At 28.1% G+C, this 16,897-nt stretch overlaps 1 protein-coding gene across 1 annotated transcript in view; it reads left to right on the top strand.

Moving 5' to 3' along the window:
• The window catches only part of LOC111620632 (solute carrier family 35 member F6-like), a 50,385-nt gene extending 37,073 nt beyond the window's left edge, over positions 1-13,312 (top strand). The window contains exons 7-13 of the mRNA XM_023362599.1: positions 2,441-2,573; positions 3,044-3,138; positions 6,008-6,052; positions 9,845-10,025; positions 10,160-10,242; positions 10,318-10,360; positions 13,071-13,312. Coding sequence (XP_023218367.1) covers positions 2,441-2,573; positions 3,044-3,138; positions 6,008-6,052; positions 9,845-10,025; positions 10,160-10,242; positions 10,318-10,360; positions 13,071-13,279 — 789 coding nt within the window. The 3' untranslated portion in view covers positions 13,280-13,312. The remainder of the gene's footprint in view (positions 1-2,440; positions 2,574-3,043; positions 3,139-6,007; positions 6,053-9,844; positions 10,026-10,159; positions 10,243-10,317; positions 10,361-13,070) is intronic.
• The last annotated feature ends 3,585 nt before the right edge of the window (positions 13,313-16,897 follow it).

Raw genomic sequence — 16,897 nt, 5'->3', positions numbered from 1 at the left:
ACAGTACTGTAATTTTATACATTTCTTGTGAAAGAAACATTTCTTATTCAACGGCGATTAAAATTATTTATATTAATGATGTCTCCAAAGTTCAACAAAGTTTTTGCAGAAAAATAAGTTGTTAGAAATCAGCCGCTATTTGCTGAGCTGTTCTGCGACGAAAACACGCTTTAGCAATGGCGATGTCAAATGGTGCACACTCGGTAAGTAATCCTACAATTTTTTGTTTATAGTGTAGTTTATACGGATTATTTCCAAAAAATATATACGTATTTTGGAAATGTTGAGTCGGATTAGTCTAGAATCGATTAATTTTATGGAAGAAAACCTTTCAATCAGCCGTAGTCTGTAAACTTGACACGTGTCGGGCTGTGATTGGAACGACTCGTAAGAAATCGGATTCCTAAAGAATGGAACGTATCTATGATCTTATAAGGGGGTCAACTGTAATTGTAAAATTAACTGTAATACAGTAGAACCTCGAAAACTCGGCCTAATGTGAACCGAAGAGTGGCAGAGTTTCTGAAAATGCCGGGTTATCGGGAATGGGGTTAAAAAAAGGATAAGTATGCGTGTTTCCTCAGAAAATATTGTACTGTACTTGTATGTATTGTTTGCTTGAGAATACAACAGAGAATAAACTGCCCAAATACCCTTAAACAAAGGAAAAGTATGTCCTTTATGAAGGCATAGAGCCTTTACTACATGAAAATGAAAATTAATGTGTACAGTAATTTACCTGATAAGACAGACCTCAGAAAAATACTTTATGAGGCATAAAGCTGTCTATAATGAAAATTAATTAACTAAGGATATTTTTTCCCTGTCAGGGTGTGGCCGAGTTATCCGGAGTGCCGAGTTTTCGAGGCTCTACTGTAATATAAAAATTTTGCATTTTGAAAAAGATCCTTATAAAAGAAAGTTTAAAGAGCATTTAGAAATAAGGAAACAAAAAAAATAATTTAATAAATAACTCAGAAGGTATGCAAATTGATTACCGTTGGTATGAATTGATAGATGGCACTAAAACAAGTTAAATGTTATAATTATGTTTAAACATGGTATAATATTTGTTTAAAAAAAAAATAAAAAAATAAAAAAAAAAATTTTTCCTAGTAATTCTGATGCTGGTATAATTTTAATAATATTGTTTGTGTATCAAAAATCTTTACATACGTATGTCAATTTTTACTATATTAAACATTTTTACTGCGTCTGTCATATACCCATGTGTAAAAAAATTTAAATGATTGTGTGTATAATGGAACTTTGTTTGTTAGAAGTTACAGTTGTTTTAATTTTTAGATGTATATTAATGCAGAGTGTACAATTTTATGTTTGGATACATATTAAGGATGAAGAAGGTTTGCCCTCCCACCCCCTATTTTGAGCAAAAAACAAAAAAAGAATTTTTTTGTAATTTACATAATGGGAAAATGTAAGTGATTTTCTGATTTGGTTTGTTTTTTATGGTATAATATAGTCATGTTTTAATATTTCTTGTTTATTTGAACTAGCACTGAGGAGGGTTGGAATACATTATACCAACCCAAAATATATTTGTAGTTCAATGGAAAATAAAAAATAATTTGCTAACCAGAAATTGCTGTGAGATACCAAAGTGTGTTTTTTGAATTACAGAGACTGATTTACATTTGTAACGGAAAATTTCTTCAGTTCCTTGATTTTTTTGCAAAAATTAATGTAAATTAACCTATATAGAAATATATAGAAGAACTGTCTAATGCAGAAAAGAAAGGAAAATTGGACCAAATAACAGAAAAATCGGTATCTTTATTCAATTTAACACAAATTTAATAAGAAGTTTACAAGCTTAGCACGTATAAATCATAAAGTCAAAAAGTACACATGCAATACAGAATAGCAAAACATGACTACTGTATTTCAGTAATTTTATTAGGATTTGAATGGAAAGTTTTTGTGTATTCTTATTAACAGCTGTTTATACTTAACATAAATATATGATGTAATTATAAGTTGTGAAATTTAACTCATTATTCCTGATGTGAGACTGTTTTCTTTGTTTTGGACTTTTTGGACTTAAACATTTTTACATCACATTTTGTTTGAATAAAATCAAGTTGAAATGTCTGCAGATAAAAATACACCATTAATTAATAACAAAGAAAGCATATATCAAGCATTTATTAAAAAAATACTAAATCAAGATAAGAATAAAAGTAAAATTTTTCCTATAAATTCTTTTATATATTTTAAGAAGCTTGATTTTCAAATTTTAACTTTTTACCTTTAAATGTTCTGTAGAAAGTTTTGAATTTCATAGTTTAATCATTACTAATACATTAAAAATTTTACATTGCAATAGGAAAAATGTTTTTAAAAGATTCACATGAATAATATTTATAGTAAAATTATTGTACATTTAAATCAAAATTTAAAAATTTTTTTTTCATTTTAGAAAATTTTTTTGAAGAAAAATTTAAAAGGATTACAGTGGTTAGGTATGACAACCACAGTAATAGGCTTGATTCTTGTCGGTTTATCAGGTGTTTTAAAACATTCTGCACATCAAAATCACAAAATTGTTCTGGGTAATAATATATTCTATTTTTAGTATTTTCTTTATAAATTCTTAATGCTTAATCCTTTCTGTAAGTGCACTATTACAATAACAAACACATAACCATTAAAAATGCAGTAACTAACATTTACTAATCATCTAACGTTTTCAGTTCTTTTGATTGACCACCTACAGGAAAATACATAAAATTTAAAATTTCACAAAAAGAACAAAGCCGTCTGTATTTCAAGAATGATTTTTATAAGCTTCTATTTTGAATAAATATAAAATTTCTATTATTCCAAAAATAGAAGCTTATAAAAACCATTCTTAGAATAAGGAACGCTTTGTTTTTTTTTATGAAATTTTGTATTTTCCTGAAGAAAGTCAATCAAAAAGACTAAAAATGTTAGATGATTAGTAAATGTTATTTACTACATTTTTAATGGTTACATGTTTGTTAAATTCTTAACTTTTTATTATGAAATTTGTTGTTTTTAGGAATAATACTCATAATAGTTGGGCAAGTTTTTAGTGCTATTCAGATGATAGTTGAAGAAATATTCTTAAAAAGTAGGAATTTTCATCCACTTCAGGTATAAAAATTATTATTAGATCATTATTTAACTAATTTTTGAAATTTTAATTAATATATATTCAATTTATTTTACTTTTAACAATATAATTTAGTGTGTATATTAAACTATGGTTACTTCTAATCGTAAGTATAATTATAGATTATTTGTTAATAGAACTGTAATAAGGGAATAAGATTTGAATCCAATCACCTAGTAAATGAAATTTTCATAATTTATTACTGTTATTTCAGTTTGTTTACTTGGGTATTGTAAATTAATTAACATCAAGATTATCTATCATATTTAAGTCAAAATACAGTCATTTAAAACTTTGATTTTATTATTCCAGTCTCATTCTCCAAAAATTAACTGGTGGTATTCAGCTTGCTGTCTTCTCCAAGGCATTTTCTAAGCTTCTTTGAAAGTTCAACTGCTGTGAACTGTCACTGATAGCATTTACAGCCTGAGCAGACTGCTGGACTTTATAGCCCAATACTGGGTACCATATGACCTGATGTTTATGCAAACTTAATCATTTGCATATATATATACAGTAGAACCCCTCTAGTCCGCCCTCGGCTAGTCCGTCACTTCGGTTAATCCGACCGTGGTCGGAGTCGAGAAACTTGTCCCGACTTGTCGGTGACTCACCGTCCGTGGCGTTTTTCTGTGTTTGTTACAGTATATGTTTTACATTGTGTGTACATGTACAGTTTTGTGTGTGTTTTCAACATGTCAAGAGTGAAACATAAACACGTTACTCTTTCATTAAATGAAAAATTAGCAGTGCTACAAAGACTAGACAAAGGAGAAGATTGTTTATTTTACTTTTTTCTGATAATCCGACCTTTCTTGCATTCCGACCATACCCCCAGTCCCAAAAGTGATGGATTAGAGGGGTTCTACTGTATATATATCTGTCACCTCTACCAGTTCTGCAATTTGCATGTGGCTATAGTTGGACACTGTTTATCCTTTTGAACCTTTGATTAGTTTCACAATTTTCTGCAATACCTCTCACTGATATACTGTGATTTTTGGAAATGACTTTGATTATCTTCTGATCAAGCTGTGAGCACCATATTTTTCACCAGAATCTGAGAAATAGCTTTGAGAAATAGACAATATCTTGCATACTGATTTTTAGCACTCCATCCAATGTACTTGGGGAATTTCTATTTCATTCATTGCTTAAAACAACAGCACAGTTACTTTAAGAAGTCCATTATCAGTTTTATTATTCTAATTATTTGAAATTGTTGCTATGACAACAAACAAAATTATAAATAATAAACAAAAATATTTTTTGAATTTTACTGATTTCTATTACAGTCCTTAAATCTTATTTGTAGTTTTGAAATATTTATTTTTGAAGCTGAAAACATTTGATGTACTTTTATTTTGAATTTGTTGATGATAAAAGCAATTTTACAAAAAATCTTGTGGATTTTTTCAGAAATAGAAAAAAATTTTGATCTAATTTATTTTTGAATTAAAGTTTGGAATTATTAAATTTACTTGAATAATCCTGCACCTTGAGTAATCCACATATCCCATTTTTTAAGATACTGGATCAATTTAATTTATTACATACTTGACAAAGTTTACTAATTGATGGTTGCAACACAATAGCAGCTTTCACACACTGGTTTTTAGCATTCAGTATGACAGCACTTCGTTTATAGTCCACATAGTATTAAAAGATAACTTATTTTTTCCTTGGTATTTTTATTTGTATATCTGATAGATAAATAATCGGCAAATTATAATTATGTATTTTATAATTAATTAACTTACTAATAAATGAAAGTAAGAGTACTTTGTTTTTTGAAATGAAGGTAAAAATACTAATAGACTAATAGCTTGAACTAAGAGGTAATGTAGGTATAAAGGTTATTTACTGTCAGTCTTAATTGTATATTTAACTTATTTCATTTATCCTCATTTTCACAAAATTAGTCACACTAAAATGTGTAATAATAATTCCCATAACTGTTGACTATATTTGTCATTAGTAAAGTAAGTAAAAATGTGTTATAACTGTTATACTAACTGGAAGCTCCTTGGACTTTGTGGGTTGTATCACCAAATATGTTTTGACTAGACTGCACTCTGACTTTGTCACAATACTTTGGTAAAAGTGTGTGCAGATTATTCAAGTAAATATGATATTTAGTAGTAGACTATGAATTATTATAAATATTATTGTATATACTCTTATTACGACAGACATACTTGAAAACTAGTATATTTTGTGTGTCTCAATATTTTTATAAGTAGAAATTCTGCCTTATATTCGTGTTAAATCGTCGTAAAGAGGGGAAAGAAAGTTAATCAATACTTAATACGGCACTGGAATATATGAAACATTTAGAGCAAGTTTTTCAACTGGTTTACACGCTGACAAACCAGTTAGAATACTGAATCATCATTCACTGTAACTGTGTACTATGTAAACGACCTTTAAAATTTCCTTTTCTGATTAAACGATTTCATTTTATGGTTTCGAACTGAATGAAATTTGCTGCTTAATTTCTCAACCAGTCTGCAATAATTATAAGTAAGTAATATTGATTTCAACACTTTTTTTTTAAAGTTAAAGAGTCTTCATACCTATTTAGCCTTCTAATTAATTTATTGTCTAAAGAAAATTAAAAATCTTTATGCAAAGGCGATCATTTGGGGCAATAAGATTTAAATTTCTTTAGACATAATTTTATTTAAAAAGAAAAAAAAAAAAAAGGAATGGTTAATGAACCGCATCTCCAGTGTATTGTAGCATGTGAGCGGTNAAATATTATATAAATAAAAATATTACTGGATTAAAAGTAATTTTTTTTAAATATTTAAAATAAATTCATGTATGTAATAAAAATTTCTTTTACAGGTAGTTGGAATGGAAGGATTTTATGGATTTATTATAACAAGTTTGGTAAGACATTTTCCTTTATCCTTAAATAATATGTAAACAGTACAATGTTGTTTTGTTATGTATACACTATAGTTGATTGGCATTGCATTAAAAAAAGTTATAAATTAATGTTTACTTAATACATCTGCACCTTGAGTAATCCATGCATCCCATTTTTTAAGATGCTAGATTTATTACATACTTAACAAAGTTTACTAATTTATCATTGTAACAAAATAGCAGCTTTCGCACAATATCTTGTAGCATTCATTATGACAGCACTCGGTTTACAAGTCCACATAGTATTAAAAGACAAAAATACCAAGGAAAAAAATAATTATTTGTATGTCTGATAAAGATATACAAATAATTTATTATGTTCACTTAATACAATAAAATTATTAATCTTATTGTATTAATAAAGCTTTTTTCATTTTTTCTAGGCTTAATATTAGTTAATTGTGATGTTTATTCTATTTAATCTGATACTTTAATTTTTGTACATGTTTAATTATGAATTTTAAATTAATTAATTTTGCATACTAGTACAACCATATGTGGAGAGAAATACAAAAAGTACCACAAATATATCCATTAACACAAGTCATAGATATACACAACCTACAATTACAATGAGTAAATTCAATCTTAAACCTAAAAGTGGGAGAACTATCCAAAAAAGTAAAAAGAAAACAAAAATACAAAAACACAAACTTATATAACAGTATCATACTTAAAATGAAAGAAAAAATATTCAAATTAGTCAGTGGTTAACTAACCAGTGGTTAAATAGTCTGCAAACCACATCCCTGGGACACACTAACATAAAATCACCAAGTTTTATACTATAAACCTAAATGGAAAAAAACCCAAATTACTATTACATGAATGTCAATAGATTAAAAATTTAACCTTTTTAATAAAAATAAATACCTTGAAGAAAGAATCTGTATCAAATTATCTTCACAAAATTATTAAAAATGAGGAAGCAACACAAAAAATAATCTGACATAATTTTTACAAAAAGGCACAAACTGCTATCACAAGATATGATCCAAAGATGAATCAACTATACTGCACACACAAATGTCTCTTCTAAAATGGAAAAAGAAAGAATCTGATTAGTCTCTTATCTATAAATCAGATAGAAATTAAAATTTATAGGAGGAAAACTATCTGCCTCAATTTGAATTTAGTAAATGCATTAATTTCAGAACAAATAATAATTTCACACAAACTGTTTGTTGGAACAATAATGTGCAAAATATATTTTAAATATTTTTGATGATAATAATTTGTGTATGTATAAATATTTTTGTCTGTTGGTTGATTTTAAGACTACAAATCAAGAAAACCAGTTAAATATTATGAATTTAATAATAAGAAAAAGTTTAAAAGTATTATAAAGTTAAAAAAATTTAAAATAATTTTAAAGAAAAAATATAATGGAACCCAATTCAAAATTATTAATTAGTGCAAAATTCAGTAACTTTATATGAAAGTAGCACTGCACAAAATATATTTTAATGTTAAATTGGTTAATGGTGCAAATATTTGTCTTTTTTTTCCTCATATCTTGAATAATATACCTACAAAATTTAGTAACATTTTTGTGCTGCAATTTGAAAAAAATTATAGACTTATAAATTCCCACTGTCATCCGTCTGTCCATCTGTCTTAATCTCAAGAACAGGGTTAGATAGATGAAAGATGAGACCCGATATCGAAATCTTAGGGATCAGAAGCCCCAATTAACTATATAGGAACTTTGATGCAAACCAGAAGTTATGCTAGTTCAATTCAAAAGTTTTCCCTTGAAAGAAGTTATTGAAAGCAGATGATTGGCACAACTCCATTGCTAACAGAAAAGTACGATATACAGAGGCAAGACACTACAGCAGTGATTCTCAACCTATTTTCTTCACAGTACACTTCACTGCACTACAGTACTAATTTGAAGTGGAGAACATATATTTTAAATAAAATAAATTTAAAATATAATTAAAAATTGAAACCCAGCATTGTGATGATGTCACAATAAGTTATTGCTCATTTGGTTCAATGTCACGACTTGGCAAATTTATTGACACTTGGCAAATACTGTAATTTCATCAACAACTTTTAATCCACATAGATACGTGTTTCAGGCTTTTGTCCCTCTTCAGTCTGTTACATAGATAGGTTGTATCTTGTGGACATCTGTCAGGCACCTTCTGCACTACATCTTCCCACTCCCCTTTCCTTCCCTGCCGACATGATGGCCTCCCCGCATGCCTTGCAATATGCAATGTCTCACTCCCAGAATGCTGCAAACAGTCTCGCCTGCGACTGTATAAACATTCTATTTTAATAGCTGTAACCAGTTTTTATGAATTTCTGTGCTTAGATTCTTGTTAATATTATTTTTGTCAAATAAATAAAATCAAAACCTTTAAATAATCCAGCAAATCGTTTTAATATCTTAAAAATGCTTTCGAACGCTTTAATTATTTTTGTCTGTTGTAATTTCATAGCTTTCCTTAAATTTTCTTTTGTACCAATTTTTTTCTTTGTGTACTATTATAACGTCATTCTTATCTATTTTGCAGTTATGAGTTGTGCAATGTTCGTAAAAAACAGAGTTGATTCTATTATATTTCAAATCCAAGATAATAATTGCTCATAATTTATAAATCATAATTGCTCATTGTTTTTCAATAGTGCCAGAAAGCATTGAATAGGAAATGTTTCTGTATTTTACATATTTAGGTACAGGATGGCTCTAAATTTTTCCAATTTTGATATTTCATCACTCACAGTTGGTTTAAATAACCACTTTGTCACTATGAAAGTGCAAATCTCAAAGTTTGTATGTGGTACAGTAGAGCCTCGAAAACTTGGCCTAATGTGGACTGAAGGGTGGCCGAGTATGTGAAAATGCCGGGTTATCGGGAATGGGGTTAAAAAAAATATGTATGAGTGTTTCCTCAGAAAATACTGTACTGTACTTGTATGTATTATTTACTTGAGAATACAACAGAGAATAACTGCCAAAATACCCTTAAACAAAGGAAAAGTACGTCTTTTATGAAGGCATAGAGCCTTTACTACATGAAAATGAAAATTAATGAATACACTGTGTACAGTAATTTACCTGATAAGACAGACCTCAGAAAAATACTTTGAGGCATAAAGCTGTCTTTATCATGAAAATTAATTAACTAAGGATTTTTTGCCCTGCTAGGGTGTGGCCGAGTTATCCGGAGTGCCAAGTTTTCGAGGCTCTACTGTACTAGATTATGAAGTAGGCTGTATAGGTAAATAAACATGGCATTTTTGTGTCAAGTTAAATGAGAGAAAAAGCTATTATCAAGAATTTTAATGAAAGTATAGGAAACTTTATTTCAAGCAAGTCATCAATTTTTTCTTGGTACTGTATGAGTGCCTGTGAAAGAAGATCATATTGAAACTATTTAGTAATTGTATGCAGCCTACAAAAATCTGTGTGATATGCATCAGGAAGTTAATATACTAAAACAACTGTCCATACTGTTGGAAGTGCCTTAATCTTCAATATTGCATACAGAATGACATACAATGATTTGAGATCATTTAGCATCTTAGTCAGTTTTGGTTCAAGTGTAGAGACTCAATGGAATGGTCTTCCAGAGCATTTGGTATGAGAATATGCACAGACATAAAACATTAAATATATTTATTTTATGTTGTGTGTTTGTAATATAAAATATTTATTATTTATATGCATTCTGATTTTTATATTAAAATGATTTTTCATTTATAAATCTGGTCTTATTGTTACTCCATTTATTGTAGGTTGTTTTGCCTATATTATACTTTATACCTGGGAATCAAGTTGGTGGAGTTTATGAAAATAGTATTGATGCATTATATCAAATTGGAAATAATATGGAATTACTTATATTCTCTTTGTTATATTTAATATCAATTGCATTTTATAATTATTTTGGGTTATCAGTAACAAAGAATTTAACAGGTAGGATAATAAAGTACTTAATTAAACCTGTTATTTAAATATACTAGAACATTAATTTAATGAAAATTATATTTAATATATAAATTTATAATTTATAAAGATCACTTGAATGAAATTTTATTTTCTAATCATAGCTGTCCATAGAACATTAATTGATGCTTGTCGAACAATTGTTATTTGGATTTGTGGTTTAATAATTTACTATTTCTTTGATAAGGTAAAGTTTTTCAAATGTTTCTTTTATTATAATTGTTAATTTAAATATTAATAATTTTGTGTTTATTATTTATAGAGTTTTGGTGAACCTTTTGATAAAAGATATGGAATTTTTCAAGGTAATTTAGCAGTAAAATTTTATGTAATTCTTAATATAATGTGTATTGAAATTTGTAGAAAATTAGTGATATTAATAAAACTGGTTAAAATACAAAAATTTAAGAAATGAAATTACATTAAAATATCAATAAAATAAGAATTCAAAAGCTATAATTCCATGTTAAAACAACACTTTATTTTATTAAAAATAGCTCAAAGTACTTTCAATAGCACAGTACATTACTGTCATCAAGCTAGCAAATGGAAAAATAGAACACAGAACTTATTCAAATTCCAAACCAGGAATTCAGATTGAGAACAAATTCATAGAATATTAACATAACATTTTTTTCATTCTGTAACTTAAAAGAAAAATTTGTATATTAATATTCTACAAGTTTGTTCTCAATTCAAATTTCTGATTTGGAATTTGAACAAGTTATGTTTTCTATTTTTCCATTCATTTGCCTGAAGATCATGGCAATGATCCATCAAAAGTATTTGCTTGATTTTTGATATCAATTTGGTATCATTTTTAATGCCAAAAGACAGTTTTGGACACATTTTATTACATTTTGGCATCAAGTGTACTCATCTTTTTTTACATTAAAATGTCAAATTGGTGATAAAATGATGAATGTATCTGTAATTTTTTTTTTATTTTTTATTATTGTTATAATTTAATATTATAGTAGTAATCTATAAATTTTCTTGAATAAAATTACATAATTTTTGTAAAGATTTGATAAAGAAATAATAAATAAAATAGCAGATCAAATTTTAATCTACTTTTAAATATAGATCAATCCACCTAATGTTGAAAATGTAATTATTTTACAGTACTAATAAAATTAAAGTAGTCTCAACTTATAACAACATATACATCAACACAATTCACTTTTAGTGTCAAATGATCTGCTGAATTAATTATCTATCCTGATAAATAATCCAACAGATCATTTGATGCTAGTCAAAGCTTTTTTAATAATACAGTAAGACCCTGCTTAACCCTGATTTGATATGTCAATGTAACGCAGTCTGCTTGAAGCCTAAAAAAAAAAGATAAACACTTATGCTGATTCAAATTATCGTGGCATTTTATTGTATGTTATGTTATTCGTTGCTTTATTTTTTATTTGTATTTAATAGAAAACAACATTTTTACTCTATTAAAAGTACAAAATGAATATTTAAGATTCAAATGTGATTAAAAAACGTTTTTAATCTACATTAAAACATAGTTCTAAAATTTATATTTAAGAATATAAATATTAAAACTATAAAAAGCAATAACCCTATATAGTTTAAAATAAAATTCCAAAATTTATAATAATATAAACTATAATTTCTGAGAGTTAATATTATATGGTAAGACCCTGCTTAATGCGAGGAATACATTCCTAGATGACAAAGTGCTAAAGAAAACAGCGTTAAATGAGGTCATTTTAATACAGAGTAAATAGGGATAGGGGAACACATGACTAAAAATAAACAGATTTTACTTTAATTTTAAGTTATTTTTATATTAATATGCGTAATAATATATGTTAAATAACACACAAACATATGCACACAGAAATATACAGTTCATTTTTCATGATGAAGGTTCTGGCTCATCTGAAATTCTTCTTTTTTGCAATAAAGTTGTGTAGTTTCAATTTGTTGCTTTATTTTTCTTTAAGCAAATGTCTGTAGCAAGAGATCACAAAATGCCTTGTCTTGCTTTTGCACTCCTTTCAAAATCTGGATCATTTGCTATAATTTGATCAATAGTTTCGGTTATAGTTACTAAACTTTTTCTAAGGAAATCTGTAGAGAAATTCTTTGGATTCTTAGTTTTTCGCAATCACTATTTTTCAGTTCTACACTAATTCCTTGTTCTGTCAGTTCTTGAAGGTCGTCAATGGTAACGCTCTCACCAGAAACTCGTGGTAACTCCTCAATATCCTGCTCGTCTACATCTCCTAGTCCTGCTGTATCAATTAGGTTGACAATTTGGTCAATGATAGGCCCTTTCTTGTTGAGAATTCTTGGATATCTTCAGTTATAACTTCTACATTTCATTCATGCATTCATTAGTTAATTCTTGCCAAGCAAAGTCAATATTGCATATGGCATCTATGATGTTATATTTTTTCCAAAATTGCAACAAACAGATTTAAGGAAAGTACAGCACTACGACGAATTGGCACCTTTTGCTGATAGGTTCATGTTCAGGAATAATCGTATTATGTATGAAACAATAAAATGCCATGATAATTTGAATCAGCGTAAGTGTTTATTTTTTTTTTTAGGTTTCAAGCAGACTGTGTTGCATTGACGTTATATCGAATCAGGGTTAATCAAGGCAGCGTTAAGCAGGGTCTTACTGTATTATCGTTATATTGTAATTCATGAATGAAGTTTTGACTGAACTAGTTAATTATCATTTAATAAAAATGAATATTTGAAAATTCTTTTTTTCTGAAAATATTAGTGAAATATTTGATAAAATAGTTATTTAAATTTAGTCTTCTATAAAAATTTAACAAAGACTTAAGACAATAAATTATGATCTCTACAATGATTAGTTGTCAAGTAGAATTTGTGTGAATTTACACTATATATAGATAAATATTTGAAAATTTAATTTTTTAATTAAACTGTTTGTTATAAAATCTTAATTCATTTTGATAGTTTTCATCAAATATTTTTTCTATGAAAAAACTAATATACATTAAATTTTTCCAGTGGATGGCTTTCTGTTTTTAATTATGGGTACAGCTTTTTACAATGAAATTATTGACTTTCCTTTTATTCCACAACTTCGGAAAACACCTGTAGAATCTTACCCCAGTCTGGTAGATTCTGGTATTACTTCAGTAAGAGGAGTTAATCATAATGATGATGAATCAGCACCTCTATTAGATGATTCATATTCCTCTATTCAAAATGATTAACATAGTTAGTTTAATAAAATAAATTACATAAATTTGTATGTTGCATAGCTACAGTAAGACCTCGTTTTGCGCTTAGGATGCGTTTCTAGACAACAAAGAGCTAAATGAAACAGCGTTAAACTAGGTCATTTTAACCCATAGTAAATAGAGAAAGGGGAACACGCGACCAAAAATAAACTAATTTTAATTTAAAGTTATTTTTATATTAATTCGCATAATAATATATGTTACATAATACCAACATATGCACACAGAAATATAAAGTTTATTTTTGTGATAAAGGTCCTGGTGCTTCTGAAATTCTTGGTTTTGGCGATGAATTTGTCTAGTATCATTTGTGGTAAGCAAGTTCTTTGAATTCTTCGTTTCCAGAGTCACTATTTTCCAGTTCTACATAAATTCGTTGTTCCGNTATATATATATATACATATATATATTAATTTATTGACATATTTTGTATATTATGGTTTCTTTGCAAAGAAAATACAAATTCTTTCAAAGAGTTAGTTATAAATAATTGTTTACAAAAATATTAAATACTTATTCTAAATATGTTTGGATCCTAGAAGAAAATTCAAGAAAATGTACTTAAAAAATGACTTTTTAAAATAAATCTTTTATTTACAATAAAACTTATTAATAAAATCTGAATTTACAAATACGAAAATTGAGCATAAGCATTTCAATATTTTAAATGTTTGGAGGACACATTTCCTATGAAATTTCCAATTTAAAGAAAAACTCTATGCTTAAGAAAAGATATTTAAGACACACTTAGCTAATACAATGGGTCAAGTGATCTAGACCACAACCTTAAAGCAAATTGCATCTTTTGTTTTGCCTGTCAGTGCATATAAAACTCTAAGAATGTATTTATGCACATTTCTTAAATGTGTAATAGTGCTAGACCTAAAAAACAATGCAAATGAAAGAAAATATTAAAAATCCCAAAAACACCCTTTAAGAGCAAGACAAGTGCTGAAAATAATGAACATGAGTAAAATAGGAAAACATTAGTAAAGTGCCTTAAAGAGAGATTTGTTTCTATTCATTTAAATTATAAATATTAGCATTAAAAAAGTAGTAATCTTATTATTGAAACTAATATCTCAAATACTATATAGTGGACTATCAAGAGATTTTCTTTTTAGATATTGCCTGTTTATAATGTAATGCTCATGGTACCGTACATGTGAGTGGAAATAAATCTTGAACATGTATGTTTTAAATTGTAGATTGTAATTAATGTAGAACAAATTAGCAGAGAAATTGACAACATATCTACATATTTTTATGTATGGCTGATTATGATTATTATTATGCATAATCACCAATCATCTTGGTGAGTTTGATAAATTTTTCTAAGGTTTCTCATTTTTACCGGTGATTTTACACAATTCCCAAATGAATTTGGTAAGTTTGATTGATATTGCTGAATATATTACTTTTAAAGTGCTCTTTGCATAATTACCAAAATGCAGTTCATAAACTTCATAAATAATAATAAATTTCTCATCTTTTGTTGTTTTAATAAAGTAACAGGGATTTAAACAAATTTTAATAAAATGCATTTTTTGTTTTTTAATATTAGAATGCAGTGCTGTAACTATCCATTCCTGTGCCCTCTACAAGAATTTGCAGTTAGGCCCCTTAATTAATTAGGTTTGGGAAAATAATGAAACAAATACATGCATTTTAGGCCCCCTTCTAAGTAGGCCCTGTGCAGGTGCACCTGTTGCACCTGCCTAGTTATTTCACTATTAGAACGATTTAACGAATATAAGAAAATTAAGAAAAATCTGTTTCAGCTTAATAATAGAATTGTGTACAAAAATATCAAAAAATTTGTTGGGAAAAAATATAGAACTCGAATAATTTTTACTGCTTATTCAAACATGGCAAACTATCATGACATTTTGAGTTACATAACTTTTCATTTTTTTTTCATTCCATTTGGATGAATTACACTTTTCTTTACATTTGAGCATCTTTGATACTTTGGATCTCCTTACACACTCCCTAAGAGAAAGTGATATTTGGTACAGTCTCTACTGTAAGAAATTGTTTGTACCATAGCACAAACTGGTTTCTGGTATATAGTTATGAAAGACATATCTCATTTGTTCCAAATGATAGTACTCATCATTTTCGATAGCTAATATTACTGCCATTATAATCCCCGGATCGCCTTTTGCCCTGTTCATATCTGATATTCTTAGTTTCATTGTATCTTTTACTTTGGCTACAGCAAACTTCAGCGCTGATATTTTCTTCGCTTGAGCTTCTAAACCTGCCTTTGCGTTCGCTTACTTCTTCTCAACTTCTTCCTTTTTGTTCTTGATTACTTGAAGACTGATCATTTCCATATTAGAATGTACTTTGGTTGACGAATCAGGGATAGTCACATTGGGTTTGTTGAATGAAGGCTGTTAATTCTCAATACTTTTTCTGAAACATTTTCATTGGGTCCATTTAATTGGCATTGATTTTGATGTAGCGATTCAATTATTTCTTGTAGCTCCTTTCCGTGCAAACATCTGCTACAGCATCATTACGAAGGGATGATGTCTTCTTCAGCTCAACCTTTAGGGATGAACCAAGTATGGCATCTTAAGGATTGCACTTAATGCTTTTATGGCATGAACTATTCTTCATTAGCTGCACAAATATTAATCTCTCAGTCCAGTGCTGGGTTTGGTTACTTTTTAACCAACAGTTACTCAATGAGAATGCATTATTTATCAAATTCACCATCCTAGATTTACCGGACATTTTGCATAATCGCCAATTTGATTAATTAAGTAGTACACAGTAAAGCATGTTAAAATTTTAATGAATCCAATATTTAGTAATAATTATTTTATTTTATTTATTTCGTAAAATATCTCGATTCAGAATTCCAGGCCATTTCTACATTATTGTAGACCAGCAATAATTTGAATTATATTATTGATATTTACAGAAATTATTAAATACTTTTTACTTTGTTTTTACAAGCGTTGATCTGCAGTGAATTATGAGGTTCTCTAAATTTCTAAATATACAGATTATTTTATTTAAAACTTTACAGTATTACAGTAGAGTGTCGTTTATCCGAATCAATTGGGGACTGGTGTTGTTCGGAAAAAAACGATATTTCGGATAACCGATTATGTACGAAAAAATATACAGTCGATCCCCCCTATAAGATGGTAGATACATTCTGTTCTTTGGGAATCAATTTTGTAGGAATCACAGCCCGACACGTGTGAAGTTTATGCACTACAGCTGTTTGAAAGGTTTTCTTCCATAAAATTAATCAATTCTAGACTAATCCGACTCAACATTTCCAAAATACGTATATTTTTTTTTGGAAATAATCCGTATAAAGTACGCTATAAACAAAAAATTGTAGGATTACTTACCGAGTGTGCACCATTCGACATCGCCGTTGCTCAAGCTTGTTTTCGTCGCGGAACAGCGCAGCAAACCGCGGCCGCGATTTCTGATGTTATTTTTCTGCGAAAACTTCGTTGAACTTTGGAGACATCATTAATATAAATTTTAATCGCCGTTGAATAAGAAATGTTTCTTTCACAAGAAATGTATAAAATTACAGTACTGTATTAGACTTACGGT

The sequence above is a fragment of the Centruroides sculpturatus genome, unplaced genomic scaffold, assembly GCF_000671375.1.
Source record: "Centruroides sculpturatus isolate CEXI.00-Female unplaced genomic scaffold, Cexi_2.0 scaffold198, whole genome shotgun sequence".
NCBI lineage: Eukaryota > Metazoa > Arthropoda > Arachnida > Scorpiones > Buthidae > Centruroides > Centruroides sculpturatus.
This window is presented reverse-complemented; position numbering and strand designations above follow the sequence as displayed.